This window comes from Eimeria mitis, genomic scaffold (assembly GCF_000499745.2).
Source record: "Eimeria mitis Houghton genomic scaffold, Emh_scaff49, whole genome shotgun sequence".
Taxonomy (NCBI): Eukaryota; Apicomplexa; class Conoidasida; order Eucoccidiorida; family Eimeriidae; genus Eimeria; species Eimeria mitis.
Window position 1 is genome coordinate 2,722 of NW_013573200.1, and position 18,822 is coordinate 21,543.

The following is an 18,822-nucleotide window of genomic DNA, read 5'->3' on the forward strand; positions in this document are numbered from 1 at the left end:
CAATACGTACACACAAATATATACGCATCCATGTATATAACATATACAAATACAGATACATATATGTATATGTAGAGAACAAGTATAGAATGTTTCTCTGCTGCTGCAGCCACCGAAAGAGAAAAAAAAGGAGACATATAACCACAGAGGAGCTCCGTAGAGCGTAGAGGGGTTTATGTTTCCTTGTGAGGGTTTGTGTTGCTGTATAAGGGTTTGCGTTGCTGTATAAGGGTTTGTGTTTCTAGGGTTTAGTTGAGGTGGCTGCTGCTGCGCTGCAGCAACACAGCAGCAGTTAGGTGTATAGACACCTGAAAGGAGCCTTTTATAACAAAATAAATAAAACAAACCCCAGCAAGAAAAGCTCGGGGTTTAGGGTTTAGGGTTTAGGGTTTATAATGCTGGGTGGCATCAGCATACAGCCCAGTTGCTGCAGCAACCACACCACACGCAGCAGCAGTTGCTGCAGTTGCTGCTGCTGCTGCTGCTGCTGCTGCTGCTGCAGCAGCGCAGCAACACCCCTCAACCTGCTACAGGTGGCAGCTGCTGCTCACTACCAGTCATCTAGTTTTCTTCTTTTGGGTTTTCTTTTTTTTTCCTGTCTTGTCTCCGATACAGTACTCCACGGGTGCTGCTGCTGCTGCATGTACTGCTGCGGTTGCTGCTGCTGCTGCTGCATGTACTGCTGCTGTGGATGCATGTACTGCTGCTGCGGCTGGCTGTACTGCTGCTGCAGCTGCGGCTGCTGCTGCATGTACGTAGGTTGCTGCTGATGCTGTAGGTAGTGCTTCTGCTGCTGCAGCCGCTGCGAGCTGCTGCTAACGAAGCTTTCTGCTCTGCCTTTTCTGCTAGAGACTGAGGATGCTGCTCCGATGGCGCTGCTGCTGCTGCTGTGTTGCTGCTGCAGCTGCTGCTGCCGGAGGCTCTGAGCAGAGAAAGACCGCAGCAAACTGCTGCTCATCGTTGCTGCTTGCTGCTCGGGGCGCTGCTGCTGCTGCTGCTGATGCTGCATGGGCACCTTACGAAATGCATGCTCCCCCAAGGCTGCAGCAGGAGCAGCAGAGAGTAGAAATGCAGCAACAGTTGCTGCTGCAGTCTTCGCGCTCTTGTCTGCGCTACTGCTGCTGCTGCTGCTGCTGCTGCTGGTGGTGGTGGTTGTGGCGCCGGCTGGTTGTGCTGCTAGAGAAGAAAAGAATGAAACATCTTCATTTGTTGTTTCGTGTTTATTTTCTGCGGGTTCGTGTTCAAGCAAATCCACTAAAGTAAATTTGTGGTATCTATGGGCCTCGGGTATAGGTAAAGGAGGAAGAGGCTGATGAAGACAAAAGAATTTCGTCTGGTGAGGTAAAGTGTTCGACAACAAACCCGGGCCGTATACACCCCGCGGCCGCAGCGCAGCCAATCGAAGCCGCGACGCAAAGTGCTGCTCCTGCTGCGAGACAAACGCCACTCTGAAAAAAAAAACAAACCACACACACCACAGAATATATATATATATATATATATATATATATATATATGTATATATATATATATATATATATATATATATATACGCACACACACATACACATACATACAGAAAGAGAGAGAAAGCACTAAACCTTCGCTTACCGTTCGGGGTGCAGCCCTATAAGGTCATCGTAAGCATTAGGTGGCCGCCAAGGATCAGGCATAGGAGGCGCTGATTTGCAGAAGTATACGCTCGATGCATCTGCTGCATCTTCTGAAGCAGGTGTAGATGCTGAAACTTGGGGGGTTACCGCTGCTGCACAACCCCTTTCGCCTGCCGGGGGGGCCCCCGAAGGGGGCCCCTCCATCTCCACCAAGAGGAGGAATCAGCAGCACTAGCACACCATGAAGCGCTGGTACAAGGCAGCGTGAGCGTGGCGCTGTCAGATGCTCATTTGTTCTGTTGAGTTTCTGTTCAACTGAAGAAACACGCAACGGCGTCGTTCAGGATCTGCGCATACACCCGAGACGAGGTACGGTGTACAGCCTGGTTTCTTGCGTATTTTAATTTGTTTTTAAAGTTTATTCATGAAAATTGAGCAGAAAAGAGAAACTTTAGCCCGGGAATTGGCGGAAACGTGGGGCTCTATGCAACGCGCCCGCAGTGCTGCAGCCGCCACCACTACTCCCATGCATGCATTTCGAATTAGAATTCGTAAAAGAACGCAAAAGTGAACAATAAAACTAACCCTTTTCACCTGTAGGATGTAATCTGAACTTTCGGCTAACAAGGCGCAGCTGGCAGTCTTGGGGCTGAGTGAAACTTCGTTCTAGAACGGAAGGTTTTTGTCGCTCTGTTTTAGGTGTATTTGCTCATGTGCATGTTTAGTTGGTTTCTTGTATTTATATTTAGATATAGTGGTTTTTGATTACCGCTGGAAAAAGCTAGGAATTATGGTAACCGAGTTGGGTCGTTCATGTTCCCGCTGCACGATCTTGATTTCTGTCGTAGTCCGCTGCATATAGTCATGCAAGAAAAGTCTTCAAATATATGAACTGTTTACTAGCTTCTTTCGAAAAAGTTTGGTATCTTCTCCTGTTGCCAGTGAGCAAACGAAGGATAAGCTCTGTCTCTATGCAGCGATCCATGCATACGATTGTTGTGAGCTACAACTGGAGCATCTTCTCTCCCCTGCAGATGCAAATATTTCTAGTTCCATGCAAGCAGCGCACTAGTTGCCGTGTTATCTTTTAGCAGCTTTCTACAGTCTTAGTGGCTGCATCAGAAAGGGGCTTGAGCACCCTGGTGTGCGGCGTTGCTTACCAGCAGGCGTTGCAGCGAAGTATTCTGCAACACCTGCGAGGTCACCTCCTCTGCTAAACGGCCTAGGGCATTCAGCACTGTCCCGAATAGGGTGAAGAGTAGAGGGAGAACTCTTGCCTTTTTTTGAAATCTCACCTGAAGTAGTTTGGCTCTACGGCGGACCCAAACCTTCCACAAGAACCCCTGATACCGAACAGCCTCAAGCCTCTAGGAAAGCCCATACAATATTTCACTCTTTAACAAATGCAGACCCGCAGCGACTGCGTAGCACTGCAAAGAGTTTGTTTATACATTCCTTGGCATGAAGCCTCATTTGCGCGGAATGGTGTATAGGCTTTTAAAACACGTTCATCTATACCACGGATATCCTGGACGGGTTCTGTAAAACTTAGTGCCTCTTGCTGAGAACATAGTACCATTGAACTCAGGCTAAAGCTCTAATTTACAGTGGTTATCGTTGTGCAAATCGATTCATATTGAATTACATCTGCTCTGCTAGCAACCGCTGGTCTTTCAGGTCCGTGTGTGGTGCGCACGAGGCGAAGCGGCTCACAAAAAAAAAGCTCATGAGGTGTAATAAAACATTTTCTTTTTTTTTAACGCATCGTGGGTTAGTTGCACGTGAAACATTCAACGCACGGCAACTGCAGGAAACACGCAAACGGGTTTCCTGGCTCATGAACATGTGGCTAGTATGAGCCACCACCATCATCTGCTTTTATGCGTTGTAGAGAATCCTTGCAATGAATGGGGAAAATCCCCTGACGTTTCATCATAAGCCAAAGTGCGGGGAAAATGTGTTTAATGTGAAAACAATTCATGATGAATACTCGCGCTTGTATGAACCCTCCAACTATGCTGAGCACTCACCCCTTCAGAATGCGCCTGATAAGTTACATTTGCTATTGGCGTCTTCTTTGCTAGAACAAGAGGCACAGCAATGGCAGCCACATCATAGTAAGGGTAACACTATTCTGGACTATACATATATGCACTGAAGAAGTTTTCAGTTGCGTTGCGAAGTAGATAGCAGAACGGAGTATGGAAATATCAAGAATTTCTAAGCAGAGAAAGCTGTTGGCAGAACTGCATCGAGAAGAATATTTGTGGACAGAGATCATACGTTGAACGCAGAGCTCCTATATCAATGACTCATGCGAAACTAGCAAGTCCTGCAGCAACTCAAGACACCCCTGCTTCCTATCCGCCCTACCTCTAAAATCCCACTGACACCGTACTGCTGTGCCCCCGGTGTTTGGTGCTCGAAGGTGTTGAAAGCTGCTTTGGGGAGCGTTTCTTCCGAGCGCTTTGATACCTTTGTTATGCCCCAGCGCTCAAGGCTGCCTATGGCTGGCTGCAACTCTGGGATTTGTTAGAATACCCATGCAGATGAATGTACAGCTCGTAAATGAAAACATCTAGAAAGAGTGCAAGAATGCGCGGCACAGCATCTATCAAGTAAATTCGTATCTCAACGGAAGAAAATGAGTTCCAGTATCTTCTGCTGTCCGTTACACTCCACGAGCTTTTGTTTCCCACTGACCGTTTCCACGTCTATAAGGGATATTGTCTTCATGGTTGTGATAGTCAATGGGGGCTTTTCGTATAGAGGAGAGCAAACTAAAGTATTTCAATGTGCAGGCGAAAGAGTACTATATTTGTAGATAGAGCCGAGGGCTAGAAACGCCCTTGAGAAGAGGCTCTAGACCCAAAAGGAGAACATGAAAGGTATTTGGTATCTTCTTTAGTTGGAAAACTTAGCGGCGCTATTTATTATTTCACAAAGGCGTCACTTCAGTGCAGACGAAGTCGTCGGACCGGCGAACTCAACTCACTAAGCTAAGCGGGGGACGGGAACTTCATTGAAAACTCGAGTTAACATGGCTGTAATCATGTTTTACTTTACGAAATCAATAATATAACACTTATGGAAGAGGCTATTTACGATTACGCCCGGACAATAAGCGCTCAAGAGCAGCGTCCGTCCTGCCGATGCTATGTCGGCTGCTCCCTCTTATGTATGTGTAGCAGAAGTGAATAGGGGGAAAGAGAGGGGCCTTACCAGTTATCCTGTACCTTGCTCTTTCAAAAAAAAAGGTGACTTTCAGTGACCGCAACAAATTGACTGCCCAGGTTAGCCGGTAACGAAAACATTAAAACAAACGCAGGTTTCCTTTCCCTCGTACGGCTCGCCTCTCCCCTGTTGGCGGTGGTCGTGCGGTGGACTTGGTGGGGCACTCAAAGGCACTGTTAATGGTTACTAGCTGTTTTTTAGTCAAATATCTGCCTCATTCAGAAACCCAGGTCCTCTCGAAGGTTCGGCAGATCTTCATGTTCACCAGGAAGTCAGGGCCGAGCGCGAGAAGGGCGTTGTGAGGGAGCAAGGTATGTGGGGTCCACACTGCTACACAGTTGAGTTTTCGTGGGCCGTATTACTCCAGGTACAAGTTCCTTTCTCTAACAGGTGCCTATAGAAGATCGGCATTCCGCAGCTGGCGGGGAAGCCTTGGCATGATCACTTTTTGTTGTCATCAACCCAGTACGCTCACACCGACGAGCTGAACAGGTAGAAATGGCGAAAGAAAAACTGGCGGATCAGCAGGAATCCTCGCCTCGTCTAGAAGGCGCAGAGTCAGATGCATTCCACCTGGATCTCCCGGTTGACGGTGGCCGTACACTGTCGTGCACAGTTCGGCGTCTGCCTGAAAAGACCAGTTCTGACGGGCAGAATGTGCAGGTGCTTTTGTCTTTCAAAGAACCCTTTTTCGGAGAAAGCGGGGCAAACAAGGAACTACTATTGCACTGGTGAGCCGGGAGAGGCTCGATATGTGGTCCAGTCAGTCATCTGTGCATCTCCCACTGCATTGCTCCGGTGTATACTTCCACATCATCCTATCGGCTACAAACGCAAATGTGTCGACTTCTGCGCCTCAGGGGTGTCGCTAAGAACCCAGGGGAGTGGCTGCCTCCCAGCAGCGAATTAATGGAGCAGCTGCGCTGTAAAGGTCAGCCCGTGAAGTTCAAGGACGGGGCATCAGATATTCCCTTTCCGTCCTCACACTCCTCCTCCTCCCCCCCAGTGCTCGAGTTGACGTTCCCCGCAGATGTGGCCCCAGAATACATGGTGTTCGTGTTGCACTCTCCCCCGAACGAATGGTTCAAGCAGGCTACCCCAGGACGACCTTCTACGAATTTCATGGTTCCTCTCAAGCAGGCGATAAAATTGATGCTGTCACGAAGTGCTCTCCTGAAAGCTATAGCTGCCTACAAACAGACACAGCCTCTGCAACAAATCAAGCCCTCCAGCACACGGTGCGTGAACCTTCAGCACGTTTCCATTGGTTTCTGTTTGCCGTCCACTCTCCCGGCGTTTCTGCCCGACATCTAACCAACCGAAACCCTGAGAAAGATAAGAAATATTGCAGATGCGTTGCTTCATTCTCTTTATATGCATGCAACAGCAGAGAAATGCATCCACAACGAAAAACTTTTGCTGCTCGAAGGCGCAATGTAGCATGCATTCTTTCATCCGAATTGACACAGGTGTCATCAAGCGGAACCTGTGGATTTACCCAACTCATTTCGGCATCGATTTTTTCTTTTTCTATATCCACTTGGGAAGCTAGCTTTGCAATTGAATGCAATTGTGTAACCACCGCTGACAAACGTATTCGTGCCAGTGGATGTATGTGTGCACGCATTTGTACCTCCGCACGATACAACTGTACAGGCCCTAACACATGCTTCAAAGAATATGAGTGAATTTTCGTTGCTGCAACCCCATTGGAAGTGTGTGAGATGAACTGCGCAGCTACTGGAGAACTGTGGTGAACGACGGCGACATGCAGCTATTGGCATTGACATTCGTGGACAAAGGATGCTGCGGGTTCGAACTCTTCTGCGATTGGCCAGCCGCTCTTCTGCTTCACTGGGGAACAGTAGAAAGCGAAAACAGTACCTGGAAACGCATGGAACTCAACAAAATGTTGGTAGACGTTGGCAGCGACGCGCAACAGATGCAGCAGTCGGACCGACAAGAGCACCGAGGGACACATAAAAAGGAGGATTCTGAAAGGAACATCGACGGGCAGAAGAAAGGCAAGGCTAATGATGAACCAAAGTCTGAGGACGTGTCAGGGGATGGGTGCCACCTCGAGAAGCTTTACGGGACCTTCGCTCACTACCCTATCGACAACAAGGCAGCGCAAACCTTATTTGAGGTACAAACTTCATCTAGATTCCCATAGTGCATGCATTTCAATGCTGTTAAACATCTCGTTCATCCATATTCTGCCTTCGCGCGCATGGCCGCATGTCTTTGTGTGTGCCTGAAAGTAAGTCCTATCGACGTTAGCTTATCCGCACACATACGGCTGCGTGTATCTGTGAGCATAACAACAGTAAGTACACAGTTAAGCATGCAGGCACAAGTCCATGACCACACATTCACTCTGCACGTTCAAATGCTCTGATTCCGCGCATTGTGCATATCATTTGGACACGGACGCATACCCATGTACGTATCCAGATATAGTTAAACAGCGTTACGGGAAAAAGCTAGTACCACCAATAACAAGCCTGCATCAAATGCTATCGTATTGTCGTTTTTAACTTTTGCGACAGTGTCACGGTGTTAGGCGACCGTTACGGCATCCCTTGAGTTGTGTTTCGTGTGAATTTGTTCCTCGCTTGTGCTGCTTGCGTTTAGTTCTGCGAGACGTCGCGCAGCGTGGGCTTTCAACGCGTGGCCCTCTGCTTCAGGGGAGACGCTGTGCCGTACGGGATTTCGTTTGTGTTAAAAGAAGTAAAGGCAGATCGTTGGTTCGCGGACCAAGCGGGGGACTTCTTCGTAAAACTTCCTACGCATCCTTATTGGGAAACGCTGCGCGAAAAGTACAGGAAGCTTGAAGAGATCCGAGCTGCTGAAGAGGCTAGGGAGAGAGAAGAACGAAAGAAAAAGTGGAACGAAGCTAAGCAAGCATTCAACAAATTTGCTCAGGAGCAGTGAGACGCAAAGGATCAGCAACACACATGTTCATGCACCAGAAACTCCCCAACGGTGTACACGCCAGTCTTACTTTGTCCATTATGCACAGCACTGGTGTTTTCTCTGTGAGGGAAGGAACTGGCTCTAATAATAGCTCAAGGACACTGCAAAACAACCGTACTGTAAAAGTGTAGAGAGAAATAACATATGCTACTCTTTGACATCGGCATAATGATATGTTCTAATTGCTGTTATGCATGCTGTCAACGCTGCAGAGATCCCGAAAGTGCTCTAACATTGCGTCGGGTGCCTCTTTCCGATGGAATAGGAGAACTTCTGGTGAAAACTGAGGCGGATGCTTCCAAGCACAGCATCCTCATCTCGCTCACAGCTTGTCTCCAAACTCCGTGTGTCTTGAGGTGGGGCATGGTTGACATCATGGGAAGGAGGCAAACGGAGCTGCAAAAGGAGGCTGAAGCTAAGGGAGCCCCCCCCATTGAAACAGGAAAAGGAGGGAGGTATCAGTGGATTTGCCCCCCTCCAGAAGTTAGGCCGCCCCATACAGTAGTGGCGGATCCACACCGGTGAGCCCAAAGCAGCAGAAATCAGCGGCTAATTGCACTATATAGCAACTGCTATAGAGCGGGTTGCAAATTCTAGTGGCCATCGGCTCCCCTGCAGTACGGGCGCGTCGAGCTGAGAGAAACACGAATGTGTGGTCTGTCTTGGGGCGCAGGGCTTGTGAGACACCTTTTGAAAACTCTCCTGATGGTCTTCTGCAACGCCTAGAGATTCATGTTCCAGCACTCAAGACCACTCCGCACTTCGAAGGGGATCCTGGCATTGAGCCACTCTTCGACGGCTTTGCCTGCTGCCTCAGAGAGAGGGATGCTGACAGGTGGTACAAGGCTATTGACAACCGTGACATCCAAGTAGGAACCCTCATAAAAGCGCAATCGCTCAAACATTTGTTAAAGTTCTTCAAAGCCTACTAACGAGAACAAGCCGTCAGACAAGATTCTGCTGAACCCCAATGTATAGCAGGTCCTACGATCCCTCCCAACTTTTACCAGACCGCTCAGGCGTCTCGTATGGTTTTCATATCTGGTGTTGCAGGTCCGCTTGCTGGATGTGGAAAATGTGCCTTGTAAGGGTGAGAACCGTGACTACCTGGAGAAGATCGTGGAGGCCGAGGTGGAGTGGCAACACATGACGCTGATGCATCGGTACAACTTAATGCGTGATTTCTATGAATCCTTTGCGCGGCGTTCTGAGGCCAGACTCTCCTCATCTCCTGAGTACAGTACGCGGTCAAAGAGAGTGGCAGAGCTGGCGAGGAGATGGTCGCACAGGCAGTGGGAGGGGGATGAGGCGCCGTTGCCAGAGGGGTTCGGGGCCTGCATGAAGAAAGCTCTGGCTGCTCACGACCTCCTCGCGTGTGGTGAGCTGGCTGCCACTGAGGCGGCAGAGGAGAAGGAGTTCTGGGAGCTCATGTTTACTTGGGCTCGGTTTGCGTTTCTGGGTTTGCTGGACTGGCAAAGAAATTACAACACAAAGCCTCGAGAGTTGGCCCATGCATGCGAATCCCTGACTTTCTATACCGCCAGACTCTGGTGCAACTTTCCTTCCCACCGTCCGCTGATTCGTTGCTGCCTCAGCACTATGGGTAGAGGCGGTTCTCAGGGTCAGGCGATCAGAGACAGAATCCTAGAAATCATGCACAAACATCACATACCTGAACATGGATCTTTCTATGAACAGTGGCACCAAAAGCTCCACAACAACACCACCCCAGATGACATCGGCATCTGCAGAGTAAGGTCCAGTTCCTCCAAGAGGCCTTCGTGAATTAGCCAAATGTGTTATGTCCTAGATCGCGTTCACGCAATGCTGGATCTGCTACGGTTGTGCAGAGCACGGATGTGATATCCTGATGTGGTTTTCTATTTTTGTTCAACTTCCTTCTGTTGCCTTCTGCGTTACCAGGCAGTAATTGCATTCCTCGAGAGTCGCGGAGACCTCTCCGCATACTGGCGAGTGCTGGGTGACCACGGAATCAGCCGGGAACGGCTTGCCAGCTACGAGAGGAAGATTACCATGGAACCTCATATGCTGCACACGGACATAAATGAACTTATAAATGACTTCAGAGCCTACCTCAGCGTGATTCAGGATGTGCACGATGCAAGGGATGCTCGAGTAAGCCACTGCTTGTGGTAGTTCTCTGGACGCCACTGCAGCCTAGACACTACACATTGCACCGCACAGCGCAATACATCAAGAGAGCGGCACGAAAGCATCCCCAAGGCACCTTTCAGTGCACCAAGTTGTGTGGTTCTGGCTGATCTTGTATGGATGCCTTCAGAAAGCACTTGACTACGCCCGCGGGTACCTCGCTGGAGATACCGTCCAAGCGGTAGAGAGAGTTGTGTGGGAGATGGGACAGAGGACAGACGGCATGGGGGCGGGGGAACTGCACCACCGCTTTGCACGTTTGTCAGAGGCGCGCCGGCGCATTTGTTTCCAGCTAAACGAAAATGGTTGTCTTGACAACTGTGATAACTCAAAGATAGCCGCAACGAGAGAGCTTTTGATGCTGGACTTTGTCTTGGAACAACAGCAAGGCCTGCTGCTCCAAGCCACCGCGTCGTTTGATGTACAACAACTCGCAATGCATCTCAGAGAGCTTCTTCTTTGCCTTTCTGCTCACGACCCGTTTAATGTCGAGCTCACGTGAGTAATCCCAAATTTTTGTGTTCAGCTGCTAAGCTGCTGCAGGAGCTCCTGCTGTTTATAGAAAGGCATACGAGCTCCCCTTCTACCACCTGCGTATCTTCTTCCCAAAGCATCTCCCTCACTTTCCTCACGCTCCTAAAAGGGCACTGATGTTCGCTGGTTATTATTTTGTGCATATTTTGCGCGCATCCAACAGCCCTGGAATGCGCTGGTTGAAGCACTTGATCCAAACAGTACACTTTGTCGAATGCTATTCTTGATTTCTTTTCGCGGTGTCACAGGAACCTATGTGCCGACTGGCAGCACTTGTCTGGAAATCTGGCGGCCAGCTGTGCATCTGGGGATAGCTCGAACGACGAATGCAGGGAAGGAGCTCTTCTTTTGAAGGCCTTGTTAGATCGATTGTCTCGTTTTGTAGGCAAGCAAGTGGACTCAGTGCAGGAAGGTCTCGGGCCCAAAGCACAGTACCTGGGGGCGCAAGTGGGAACCGACAAGAAGGTACTCGACTTCTTTGTAGACGAGGTTCTACGAGGGTCCTCTCTACTGAGCATTTCGTTTTCGATCAAGCGCCTCGAACCGCTGCTGAGGAAGGCAGCAAAGCTGCCTGCCTGGCAACTCATTTCCGTTGTAGAGAAGGTCAGGGGTGAATTTGTCACCATTAATGAACTCTCGGGCATCCAGGTGAATACGGGTTAAAATTCCTGGTCCCTCTTTAGTTTCCCCGCCCAGTGTGGTAAACGTTTTTCCTAGAACATGCGCTGCCTCGTAGTGAATTTTAGCGGAAGCTTAGTCGAGATGGGCTTGCATGCAACGGGCGTGAGAACCCTTCTTCTGATTACGATGTTAAGGTGCTCCCTATGTTCTGCTGTTTCACTTTCCACATGACAATTCAGGACAAGGTATTTGAATCGCCAACAATCCTGCTCTGCAATGCTGTGAGCGGTGAAGAGGAAATTCCCGAAGGCGTTCAGGCCGTCCTGGTCCGTTCTGCGGCTGTCTCACCCGACATTCTCAGTCATGTCTCTGTCCGAGCGCGAAACGCCAACGTGCTTTTGGCTGTGTGCTTTGACGAGGCGGAAAGCGGGAAACTGGTAAGACTGGCAGTATGGATATGCTCTTTCGGTTGATAGGTCATAGTATTGAACTGAATTATAAATGCGCTGACCTCTAGGAGACCGATTCTACCCCCTCCTGGTTCAGCAATGGCCTCCCTGTTGCGTGCGTCAATGTAGGAGGAGCTCGCTGGGCAGTGGGTGGAAGTCAAATGCACCCGCGATGGCAGCAGTCTAAGTGTGGCGGCGGCGCGCAAATGGAAGCCAGACTCGGCAGTTCAGAGGACCTGTTCCAGCCTGTTTGATCGTAAGGCCTCCCAGCGGGTCCTGGAAACTCGTGAAGAAGAAGAACTCCGCAAAGCTGTTAAACAAGCCGACAAAAATGTGGCAATTCTCGATGCATCCAGGGATGCTCCATGGGCCATCACTTCAGACAAGTTCACCTCGTAAGCCAGAGCCTTTCCGTTTGTGTACCCTTCTGTCGACGAATAACATGATCATTTGGTGTATGTGGTTTGGATATTTCGACACCTTCACTGGGACGAGAGTATATCCTAATCTTGCAACTAGTGCAAAAGGATGGGATTATTTCTGTTCCATGTTACTAGTTGCAATGTTACGGCCAAGAGCTGAAGCCAGAATTGGCTGGTTCTGTACTTGCGAATCACTGCATCATCAACGTCCAGACAACAATGCGAGCGCGCCGAAATCTCGTTTGTCCGCGAAGTTTTCCCGTTCTTTGCGCGTCTTCGTTAGGTCCTTGGTTGGGTCAAAGTCCCTAAATATCGCTAAATTGAAGTCCACGCTTCCCAAAGATGTACTGACTCCTTACTCGATCGCACTGCCTTTCGGAAGCCTGCAGCGTACACTGCATGCGCCCGAGAATGCGGAGACGTTGAAGCGTCTCAGTGAGGCCTTACGGCAGCTGACAACACGTCTCAAGAACTCAGAAGCAGAGGCCATATTTCAGGTCTGCCAGAAGGCTATAGCAAATGTCTTGATCCCCGGGGAGCTTCGCCAGGCTTTGGAAAAAGCTCTTCAAAGCAGCGATGCCCAGGGGAGTCCCGGCAACGGATCCAGCGCCAACTTAGGCAATCGGCCGCACCTCATGGATCTTTGGAAGGAGACCGGTGATGCTAAGTGCACGCAAGCCCTGGTCGAAGTATGGGCTTCTCTCTTTGGATTGCGCCCATGGATTTCACTTACTAAAGCATCTAGAGACTACTGCGAACTTAACATGGCAGTTTTAGTTCAGGTAGGCGCTTGGCACCCAAACGTCGCTTCCGTTTTGGCTATGGGCTCCAGAATGTGTGGATGATGCAAGCTGTTCTTCTAGTGGCGTATGAAGCAGTGGACCCTGGAATGTGCTGTTTCTAGTCGTGGACACCCTTGTTGTGTACAGCAACAGTTTTTATGTACAAATGAGTCGTGGATCACACGCTCCTTTGTTATGCAGGAACTTCTTCCGGTTCGTTATTCATTCGTCTTGCACACTAAGAACCCCTTCTCACAGGACAAGAATGAACTATACGGAGAAATTGCGGCAGGTGAGATGTTGCGTCTACTGGCACAGAGGAGTTTGTAAGCTGTCACCGCGGCGGTGCCTAGCTTGTATAAGGCCTGCGGTGGAAGTGAATCCACCCCTATTTTACGTTGTATTTGTACTGCACGGCCTCCCTTCCAGTGAATATAACCTTCCGCAACATTCATATTGAGGGGAAAACTCAGTAACCACCAGTTTGCTGTTGAATGACTTTATGCGCTGCAGGACTTGGAGAAGTCATTGTGGGCAATTACGCAGGGCGTGCCATGGGTTGGACACAAACCCGCAATGGAGAGCCTAGAGTTATTGCCTTCCCAAGCAAAAGCGTCGCCCTCACATGCAAACAGTGTTTAATTTTCCGGTGAGTGCTTCTGGAGTAGCAATGGTTGACATTATGTTGGTGAGACTTTCCTAAGCTTTTTCCTTTATGTGCCTTATTCGGCTTTTCGTGCTGTTGCAGGTCCGACTCAAACGGAGAGGACCTCGAAGGGTTTGCAGGAGCCGGGCTCTTTGAGTCCATTCCTGCTGAAAGAGCCTTTTGGCTGCCTCTCTGTTACTGGAGACAACGCCTCGTTAGCGACAAAGCGTACAGAAATGCGCTATTGTCCAAGATAAGCAAAGTGAGCGGGCGCCATTAGACGTCTAAGCGAAAGCTACACACCTTTCATGCTAAGCTCATTCTCCCATGTAAAACGTACCCCGTTGCTTGCTGCTGAGTTGCACTTAATTTTGGAGTGAGTAGTGCCCTGTTTATCTCTAACACACTGCAGTCGCTTGAAAGCGTTTTTGCTTTGTCCTACATGCAGATTGGAATGCTTGTAGAAGAAGTCTACGGCGCCCCCCAAGATATTGAAGGAGTTGTCATCGGCGAAGACACAGTTGCTCTCGTGCAGACCAGGCCCCAAGTCTAGACACTGGCACTATGTAATATATGGCACAGTTTTCACTCGTTGTCAATGGCGCCGGTAACGGCAACGGCAAGTGGAAATACGTGTGCGCACACAAGTGTGCAGGTTATGTTTCTGTGTGCACGTGAACATTTACGTGCATTTATTTGCACATGCACCAGTATAGTGTAGGGACACCCACGATTATGTGCATGCGTATGCAAACATTGCAACACATCCTTGTAACGGACGCGAGCTGCACTTCCCTTCAGCACATGCTCGGGGACAGATGCCATTGGCGAGTGACATCGATTGGCAAAAACACCGCGTTCCCCACTGTTAATGGCTGCAGCAACCCATCCGCCAATCCCCTTTCCCTGTTGCCCTTTCATCCAGGGTTGCGCAGCTCCTGGGGGTCACTTCCTCGAGCTGCGCTCGAGCTGTGCAGATGTGCATAGGGAAATGGCCGTCCATTTGAACTGTTGGCAGCGCATACAGAGCTGCGCAAATAGATAACGCTCACCCTTTCTTCAGTGTGACACGGTTCAGCCATGAAAGGCCGGTTGCACAACTAGAAAATGCGTAACCTTCACCCTGCGTAGAGTACTGTTGCCCTCTTACTTTCTGCAGTTTCTCTTATGTAAGAAAGTATGCCAAAAACAAAAAAAAACAACACGCTTCCAAAAACATTGAGTAGACCAAGCCGCCCGGAAGCGAGGGATGCAGTGGCAGTGTAAGAGCAACTGGCGCCCATTCCAGCACTGCCCGATGCGAAAACAAATAGACAAACGAAAGTTAAACAGTGTACTTTTGAACTTTGTAAAAACTGGGGCACGTGCGCAGCAACCCACCTGGGTGCCCCTCAGCCTGTTTCTCTGTCGTTAACATGCATTGCATCTGCCACAAACTCATCTTCGAATACATCGCATATTTTCGCGAAAAATCCGCGGACGACTGCAGTTAAGTCAAGCATTTGCATCTTGAAAGCAATGAGGTCTGCAGGGTCCCTATCAACGTACGCCTTCGGCTCGAAAGTTTCAAGTCTTTCCTGAAGGAGGTCCAGGTTCCTTTCGAGTTGCCCTTGATGAAACTCAAACAGGTGCTTCTGCCGACTTTCCGGGAACTCAGCGAAAAATGCAAATGCATACGACCACTTCAGCATTCGCCTGCACTCCACCACTTGCAGCCAGCCCTTCTCCAAGAAGTCCCAGTCAAAGTCTCCGAAATTAACGGGACTTTCTGCATCCCTGCTGGACGGGGAATTGCCATTTCGTTCCCCTGATAATGTAGGGCTGCTGCTTTCCGATCCACATCCATCCGGAACTTTCCCCTCTTCCGCATCAGCTGCAGCGTGAGGAGAAGCTGTATCCACTGATGAACGCATGCCAGGTCCTCCAGCAGTGGCGGCGACTTCCCGGCACTTCTGTAGCTGGCTGGACTGCATGCGCGCTGCCACTTGCTGTCCGTGATTGTGTGCTCTGTAGCGTTCAAAAAAGTGCGCATACCGCTCAAGCGAGTGTTGCGCGTCCGCGGTGCCGCCGTTCTGTTGAGATTCACCGCCTCGCTGCTCATAAACATTGCAACGATAAAAACTCCTAGTAGAGTGTTGCTTCCAATCACCAAGACACAGCCAGCAGAACTCATGCTGGCAATAGCAGCGCATGTGCATGCAACCCTTATCCTTTTGGATCGGGCGGTGGCACTTGGGGCATGGCTGCGTATTGCAAGAAATCCAAGTCACGCTGTCGGCCTCTCGGACGTTCTTCCGCATCCACGCTGCGATGACGCGACAAGAAATGGGGCGGTGAGGCTCGTTGCCACACAGGACGCAAAAGCGAGCGCCGCAACTGCAGGTCACATCTGCGACCGGTGCAACTTCTGCTGCTGACAAGTTGCAAAAGGAAGATTCAGTGTCCGAGCAGCTCATTGCTGCTGGGACCAACTCCACTGCTTGTTCGCACGTAGGCGACGGGCACCAGGCAACAGCAAGGTGCTTCCCCACAAACTGCTCACGAGCAAACATTCGGAGCCGGGCAACTGCTGGCGGTCCCCGGAAAAAGTGCCACACATCCATAGTTACGAGCTCTAAGCATCCAGGAAAGGGGCACCTGGATAACAAGAAACATAAGCACATCATTCTAAGGCAATCGCCGTGAATGAAGATCTGCAGTGGTACGCCTAACGAAGGAAGCACAAATTTTGCACTTCAGCTATGTCAAACAACAGACAAAAAGACTCCCGATTCACAATTCAGTGCACATGCACTCCGAAAATCAAATGTTATAGTGAAGCACACCGCCCGCACGGGTGAAACACGCCAAAATAATATCACCATTGCATTTACAAAGGGGTATATGTTGCATTGGCTACCTAGCCGGATGCTGAAGGCAGCTAAGGGTCACAACGCCCTCTCTCTTCACCCCACCACACGAGTGGCTGCGTAGAGTCAGAATGAGTGCATGAAGCACCGAGATCTATTATGGAATTCGTTCACCCATTCCACTTGCACAGCACAACTCCAGGAAAATATCTTCACCCTATCGCAGGCGCGAGGGCCTCACAAGCGAATCCTGCGCCAAGGGATGTTCAGCGATGCGCCTGCTGCGCCAAGGGATGTTCACCGCTGACTCACCGGGCATCAAGAGCACGCTGCGGGCTCTCTGTTACCAACGCGTCTAAATATCCTATCCAGGCGCTGAAGCAATCAAAACAACGCATGTGAAGACCCCGCTGACTCTAGTGTGCATTGATACTTGGCACTTTCAAGGTGAAGGCAGTCTAGGCGTGTTGAGCGGCTAAGTTTTAAGCTTTGCTCACGCATTGGAAAATCGGTGGTTGCACTTGAGAGCAAACGTGTCACTCATGGGAACAAGATTTGCAGTGACAGGGCACTCAAACATGCCGCCAGCTTCTTCCTTATTGGGCGCTTCCGCAGAAGATGGAGCCTCTCCCGCTGCAGCTTCCTTTGCATCCGTTCGGCTGTGAGCAGGAGCATAGCCATCGGAGGCAGCGGAATTTGTGTTATGCTCCTTCTCCGCCTCCCGAAGCTCAGGTGGAAGCCTCCCCTGCATTGTCAAGCACACTCTCACCTACAGTAATTCTACACCAACAGAGAACTGATAAGCATACCTAGTGGAGAGTACGCAGCTGAACGCATACATATAAAAATGATTAGTTAGCTTTAGCTCAGCGGAATGCGCAGGTAACCCTCGTTAAGCCTCATGCATGAGTACTCTCCGCATACCTTTCGAAGAACCGCAGCGCTGTCATTGAACCACTCCTGGACTAAGGCGTCGCTTCGCCAGTCAAACGCGCGTAGTAGGATTCTGCATGCAATGAATAAGAACCCAAGAAACCCTGTAAATGAAGTTAGGAAAACTCGGACAAGGAACGAATCCTGTTGAATCCGTGCAGTTAAGAGGTGTCTTCAACCATGACGGGAGAAAAACTAACCCAACAACAGCCTCGTCTAGGCCCAAGAGGTCTGCAGTTTCGTGAACAAGCTCGTCAATCCGCCTATCCAGGGACTCTGGTGAGTGGTAGCGGGGGATTAGACCCTGAAAACAACAGTCAGAGTTGGTGATTCCTAAACGAGACGGCCACTCAACAAATATGCTCATAGCAAAGCAACCCAACTTAGAAAGCGGACCCCGAAGCAGGTTTGGGCCTATGTTAGCTTAGCAGAAGCTCATACCTTTGCTTTAGGGGAAGTACGCGAACTGCCCATGAGTTCATCATCATCGAAGACGAACTCTTCGAGATCGCAATCCTCAGCAGATGCATGATCAGACTGCACCTCCATTTTGGTTGGGTGTCTGTTGTTAAGCCACGATGAAGCAGTGGACTTCGCTGCGCTGCACCGTGCTGCTGAATTGAACTTGACACGTGGCAACACCCCGTTATGCGGCTGGTTAGAGTGGGCGTTACTAAAGGACGCCGCGCTAGTTCCTACTGCCTAGCAATGTTCGCCTTGTACACGCCCGTTTCAGCAACGCATTTAGAGCCATTCGAAACACGCGGAGCTTGAGGAGGTATTAACTCACTGATATTCAAAATACGCGAGAAGGACAAAGAAAACAACGTAATGGGCTGGCTCAAGTCCGCCTCTCCCACCTCTTGAGAGACTATGCGTCACTGGGGCGCATCTCCGCATAACGCCTCCTGCTGGGATCTTGCAGAAAACTGTAAAGCTCTGATATATAAAAAAAGACAATGAAGGTTTTCTTCGCATTGAATGCGGCAGTTAGTATGTCAACGCTCCCGGAAGCCCCATGGCACAGCAAGAAGGGCCTGTCACTCCTTCCACAGCGGGAAGCGATTATGCAGTTGATAAATTCCGATGACACTACTATTTTTTGTCCATTACACGCTGTCAGGGCACACACATGGTGGAGATCATAGACGTTCTGTCTAGGGACACAAACCTGTCTCAGCACAGGGAACCCGCAAGTAGCTCCGAGTGGCGACAGCGCCACTGTCTGTTACGGAGAAATCCTCCATGTAGTTAACTACGTTTTACAATGTCATACGAGCGGCTGTTGAGTTGTATCTAACTGTTGCCTGTCTCCACTAGAGAGGGGGTTGTATATACGTTGGTTTGTAGGCTGGTCTCGCAGCTGATGGTACACGTGTTTCTACGTGGGTGCAGGCTGGCTACCGGTGGACAAATAAGCGTTTAACAATTGTCTCCTGTGTTAATATGTGAGGCAGAATAGGGGTGAGTTATGCTTGCTTGCAAGGTTACCTTGCTACGGGAGTTGCGCTGCAACTCGTTGCAGGCCTCACTAGACCAGCCACCTGCCGTTTTGCCCTTGTGCCCAGGTCTCCTGGAGAGATGTGCGGGA

At 49.9% G+C, this 18,822-nt stretch overlaps 3 protein-coding genes across 3 annotated transcripts; 1 reads left to right on the forward strand and 2 right to left on the reverse strand.

Annotated features, from left to right (window-relative positions):
• Positions 1-550: 550 nt before the first annotated feature.
• On the reverse strand, positions 551-1,817 carry EMH_0048690 (uncharacterized protein; the record flags this gene model as incomplete). The annotated part of the gene is made up of 2 exons (XM_013499990.1): positions 551-1,448; positions 1,612-1,817. The coding sequence occupies 2 exons, from the start codon at positions 1,815-1,817 to the stop codon at positions 551-553; spliced, it is 1,104 nt and encodes a 367-aa protein (XP_013355444.1).
• A 3,528-nt stretch (positions 1,818-5,345) lies between these two features.
• EMH_0048800 (alpha-glucan water dikinase 1, putative) lies at positions 5,346-14,002 on the forward strand (the record flags this gene model as incomplete). The annotated part of the gene is made up of 17 exons (XM_013499991.1): positions 5,346-5,578; positions 5,708-6,085; positions 6,585-6,993; positions 7,482-7,777; positions 8,036-8,344; positions 8,497-8,692; positions 8,877-9,575; positions 9,747-9,959; positions 10,126-10,493; positions 10,778-11,177; positions 11,390-11,587; positions 11,729-11,994; positions 12,305-12,803; positions 13,005-13,095; positions 13,317-13,452; positions 13,552-13,711; positions 13,898-14,002. The coding sequence occupies 17 exons, from the start codon at positions 5,346-5,348 to the stop codon at positions 14,000-14,002; spliced, it is 4,956 nt and encodes a 1,651-aa protein (XP_013355445.1).
• Positions 14,003-14,840: 838 nt separating this feature from the next.
• Positions 14,841-17,780, reverse strand: EMH_0048910 (IBR domain-containing protein, putative; the record flags this gene model as incomplete). Its single annotated transcript, XM_013499992.1, has 6 exons — positions 14,841-16,086; positions 16,611-16,673; positions 16,796-17,043; positions 17,223-17,304; positions 17,432-17,535; positions 17,673-17,780. 6 exons carry the CDS (start codon positions 17,778-17,780, stop codon positions 14,841-14,843), a joined length of 1,851 nt encoding a protein of 616 aa, XP_013355446.1.
• Positions 17,781-18,822: the final 1,042 nt, after the last annotated feature.